The following is a 5,246-nucleotide window of genomic DNA, read 5'->3' on the forward strand; positions in this document are numbered from 1 at the left end:
AGTAAAGATTTCACATCAGAGATATCTTGAATGGCGATGAAGTTTATCCCAATATCTTTAGACAACTTGAAAATGTGTTTGTATCAAAAATGTCCAGACGATCCAATCAAAGGTAACTAATTCAAAACGTTCATATTTTATAACATTTAAGGCTGAAATTAAGGCATGCACTTTACATTGGTGATTTGAGAGCAAAGCGAAATATTCAAAGACGCTTTTAACAGACAGACAGACAGACGGAGGGACGGGCGGGCGGACGGACGGACGGCGGATGGATGGATGGATGGATTGATGGATGTATGGATGGATGGATGGATGGAAGAATGGATTTCGGGTTGATGGATGGATGGATGGATTTCGGGTTGATGGATGGATGGATGGATTGACAAAGACGTTCATTGTTGAGCAATTACCCAAGCTTAATTTGAGTTCTAGAACTATATATCTTTAATACATTGACTTGAATCTCTCACTTATCTTTTAAGTTAATGTCAATAGCACATCTCGTCTCACCGATAACAGCAATCGCGTTTAAGCGGAAATAATCCCGTTTAATCGATGGTTTTTCAAATTTTATCCTTGACAAATATATATAACAATAACTGTTTCTTTTTAAATTCTGGATTTATTTTGCATTCTGTTGGGGAAGCATATGATGTCTTGTTTTGAAGAGTAAAGATAATTGAAGAAACTACTACTCATTGGGTGATAGGCAGGAACCTTTACCAATATACTTTTCACATCTACATATATATTTTAGTGGAGCGTGTTATCCTAATAAACAATGGCAAGCAAAGCTCAAAGCAATACTATGATGGTGGCAGCTTTCGACTTTGGTACCACATATAGCGGCTATGCGTACTCCTTCAGTCACGACCCCAATACTATTCAGACAAATCAGAACTGGTATGCAGGAGGTGGTGCTTCAAGATTAGTGTCACTGACGCCTACATACGTCCTTTTAAATCCAAAGGAAAGGTTTGACAAGTTTGGTTTTGAGGCCGAGGACAAATACGCAAGCCTAGCTGAAGGTGGTAAGCACCACGGCTGGAGACTTTTTTGGAGGTTTAAGATGGTGCTGCATAGCACTAAGGTATGTAATTAATCAAGTACAAAATATGTTAACATTATACGCATGATTTTGATAGCATTTTCTTTGATGCAAATGAGAAGTTAGTTAATATATTGATATGTTACACATGATAATTAACTCCGAATACTAATACATCTGATTCAAGTCGATTCAAGTCATGTTCACTCTTTAACAGCCTGATTCACGCCCTCAATTTTACAATGAAAACTACATGTCATTAACAATTAGCCATACCTTATTTAGATTGCCTATAAACACTCGTCAATAAACACACTAAACAAATCCCAAGAAAACACACATACGAAATATACAACTTGATCAATACAATTATTTCTGAGTACACTGAGTTAGCAGACTAACCTCAGCATGCATTACTTAAAGCAAAATCAAACGTTATAAAAAAGAAAACAAGCATTAGCATAAATAACATTATATAATAAGGAAATATAAATACAAGACTACTAATTATTATTTGATTGTCGTCTTTAGCACTTGACAAAAGACGTAGAGGTGGAGGACTTTTGCGGAAAAAAGATGAAGGCTTTTCCATTGTTTGTCATGTCGATTAAATACCTGAAAGAACACTTATTTGCGGCGATTACGAGGCAAACGACAGGATTCGAGGAGACGGATATCCTGTACGTGTTGACCGTCCCAGCTATCTGGGATGACAATGCTAAGTGTTTTATGAGGGAAGCGGCAGTAACAGTAAGACATGGTTTGCGTTGTTTGTAACGAACAGCAATTCTCATCACTGGGACTCATAATGATATGACAGTAATCAATTTCCTACAGACGGGAATCGAACCATGTTCTCTCATTTGCCGGTGCAAAAAGTTATATCTTTAAGACAACGTTGTTAGCATAACAAAATAATTGAGAATAAAAATGAATTTACACTCAAATATCAACACAATGTAAACTAAGTCGATACCTATGAATGAATAAAATATTAATATAACTATTCACATTGAAATTTCCGAGGCGAATGTGACATACTTTACACAAAACAGGTCTAATTTATTAAAATGGGCTAATACGAAACTTTGTTGGAAAGGCTGGAGTAGACCCAAGACGCCTAAAGCTGGCCTTGGAGCCGGAATGTGCCTCGGTCCAGTGTGAGACGCTGAGCATGGCCTTTAAGGGCGCTGTAACGGTTCAAGGATCACAGTTCATGGTCGTCGACCTTGGAGGTAGGGAATATTTATCAAATCATTAATTATTCTTCTGAAAAACAAAACAATGAATGTTTTACCTGTCGCTTTCACCGGTTCCGGGTTAATGTCCTAATTTACTTAATGATGTCAAGTGAGCCAATAATGATTTAATCTTAAATTAGTTTCGGCCATTAACTTTTACCAAAGATACATGAAAAGAAAACAAATGTTGTTGTTTCAAAATCCAGGAGGCACCGCAGATATATCTGTTCATGAGAGAAAAGCAGATGGAACCCTGAAGGAGATCCACATATCCAGTGGCGGTCCATGGGGAGGCATCTTTGTGGATGAAAATTACATGAAAATGTTGAATGAACTCTTTGGAGAAAAAGCTATTACCGAACTTCGAAAGACTGAAATGAATGATTATTTTGACGTCATTCGGGAATTTGAACATAAGAAACGATCATTTGACACTGAAAAAACAAACCAATTAATTGTTCGTATTTCTGCCTCGCTGAGAGATCTTGCGGAAAAGTATTCTTCCAAATCTTTAGAGGAACGAATTGGGACCTTACAAATTGACAATGTCATCGCCAAGAAAGGCAAAGACAAGCTACAGTTTGATACAGCAATTGTCAAGGCCTGGTTTGAAAGACCAATCGATCTGCTGATGCGGCATCTAAAGTCTATTTTAGCTGAACCAAAGATGCGAAGCGTGCACACCGTTATTCTGGTGGGCGGATTCGGCGAAAGCCCGTACGTTCAGAGGAGAATCAAAAGTGAAATAACCGGCGTGAGACTGATCGTCCCATCAGAAGCAGGTCTCACCGTGTTGAAAGGCGCTGTTCGGTTTGGACTCAACCCCGATATTGTACACGTACGGGGTAGCTGGATATAGGGACTTTGATGAAAAGAAACATCCAGAGGAGAAGAAGAAATTGCTGAATGGAGAGTGGTCGGTGCCTAAATGTTTAAATGTGTACATTCGGGTGATTGATGAGGTGGAAGTGAATCAACAGGTGATCATGAAAAGTATTCCTACTTGTGAAATTACTCTCACTTCCGTCTACAGGACGACACATGAGAACCCCGAGTACACGACGGACCCCGGATGTGAACTACTAGGGACTATAAGGCTAGAGTGTAGCAAGGATATCCCATTACAGCATCAGGTTCTAGAAACTACGTTTATGTTCGGGGATACAGAACTTCTTGTCAAAAAGAAGAACATGAGCACTGGAAAAGTAGCCTATATGGACTTTGAGTGCTTCAAATAAAATGATTTGTAAATAATCAAAAAGACTAGTTTTGGCTTCTCGCAGAATGTATAAATGTCCCGCCAGCTAACTCGGCACTACCAACCACGCGTTTCTTGCACATTTGGCACATCGCCACGATCTTTCCCTACCTGCGGACGTTATCTTTTAAATCTTGTTTTCACTATACGCCGCGATAGAAGCATAATGCCCACAGCATTATTTTTTTGTTATATTTTTCCCTGTGTTCCACTTCATCAAGTGAACGTGATACGCGACGTTGCTCGGTGTTCATTAAAATAATAAAGGTAGCTGTCAATTTTCTGCGGGCTGCTTCTTTGTTCCAGTCCGATTAATATAATTCTTGTCAGTATTATTAAACTTGTACAAACTCGGACCGTAATCTACAAATCTTAGTTCGCACTCAAAACGTAGTTTGATCCCTGAAAATTATGCTTCGCAATTGTGAAAGTATTCAGACGCTATTGTCACCTTATTCGCAAAAAATGTATATTTCAAATACCCACGTTAAACTTGTGTGATTGTGAATAAATAATATATTGAACAAAAGTGCGTATGTTTTTCAATCGTTTTTTTTCTCGGGTTTTGTATTTGATATTTATAAAAGAGCGATGTCTTTACATTTTATTTTTTATGTGCTGTTCGGATATCGAGAAATTGCTCCATTTCATGAGTCTGTTATTCACAATTTATACTAATTAGATGAAATCTGAGCAACTAAAACGATGATACGAATTATGTTTTAAAGTACTGCCTCTCTTATTGCCCCTCATCAACTTATACACCTAGACATTCCAAGTTCATTGCACAGTTGATTATCGATATCTGTGACAACCAATTAGAATTCGACAGTCTGCCTACCAACTGAAAGTCATTTTTAGAAAACACCTGACACTTTGGAAGCACTCAATCCTATATTTCAAAGTATAATTATTTCCATGAATAATTATTGGCTTTAACAAATAACAAATCACTTTTAAGCCAAAACTTTGCGCAATGATATCTTTTTAAGTGAAAAAAAAATCAATTTTGTTTCAGTTATCTTGACACTTACATAAACGTACAATCATCTCAGTTCTTCCAACGAAGACGTGTGAAAAACATACGGTGCTCCTGGTACAAACTCTTCCTAAAGGCGTGAAAGACCTTTCGCAGGTATATTTTGGTATCAATTAACTTATTCAAATACTTTAACAAACACTCAATATACCAGCGTCATAATTATCGAATTTGCGGGATAAGATTCCTTACCCTTGCAATCGATTAACATGAATTCTGTGAGCACAGTTCAATTAACATGTACAATTTTCTATATTTGTACCAACGGTGTCTGTTGAAATACCTGCATATCGCGGGTAACCGCATCGCGGCGGTAGGCATCGATGTTGACGCGCACCAACGCATTGGCTACCGTGGAATATATCGCCGCGATTTTCCTCGATGAGGCAATCCCACCCGCGCTGGCAACGTGTTATTCGCGTGGTTGGTAGTGTAGACGTATCGTTGTAATAGTCTGTCTTAGCATTCACAGACTGAAGATGAACTGTATTGAAATACTTAAACAATTTGTATTCCGCATTTAATATTTAATTCTGAACTTCAGTCATGTTTCTGAATAATATATGGTGCGGGTTTAACTCTACAATAAATACATATTAGATGCAAGGAAACAAATGTTGTTCTTATCATTTTATCTTTTACATTGCAACGGTGAAG

General features: G+C 37.8%; 1 protein-coding gene across 1 annotated transcript; it reads left to right on the forward strand.

The window, feature by feature from the left end:
* Window positions 1-784: 784 nt before the first annotated feature.
* Window positions 785-3,530, forward strand: LOC128245761 (heat shock 70 kDa protein 12A-like). The gene is made up of 5 exons (XM_052963990.1): window positions 785-1,093; window positions 1,583-1,801; window positions 2,151-2,286; window positions 2,499-3,102; window positions 3,326-3,530. The coding sequence occupies exons 1-5, from the start codon at window positions 785-787 to the stop codon at window positions 3,528-3,530; spliced, it is 1,473 nt and encodes a 490-aa protein (XP_052819950.1).
* The last annotated feature ends 1,716 nt before the right edge of the window (window positions 3,531-5,246 follow it).

Source organism: Mya arenaria, chromosome 9 (assembly GCF_026914265.1).
Source record: "Mya arenaria isolate MELC-2E11 chromosome 9, ASM2691426v1".
In the NCBI taxonomy this organism is placed as follows: Eukaryota; Metazoa; Mollusca; class Bivalvia; order Myida; family Myidae; genus Mya; species Mya arenaria.

Excerpts from the sequence above, each read along its gene's own strand:
- LOC128245761 (XM_052963990.1), top strand. The coding sequence starts at position 785 with ATGGCAAGCAAAGCTCAAAGCAATACTATGATGGTGGCAGCTTTCGAC. Across the intron at positions 1,094-1,582 it reads TGGTGCTGCATAGCACTAAG|CACTTGACAAAAGACGTAGA; the intron begins GTATGTAATTAA and ends TGTCGTCTTTAG. Across the intron at positions 2,287-2,498 it reads CATGGTCGTCGACCTTGGAG|GAGGCACCGCAGATATATCT; the intron begins GTAGGGAATATT and ends TTCAAAATCCAG.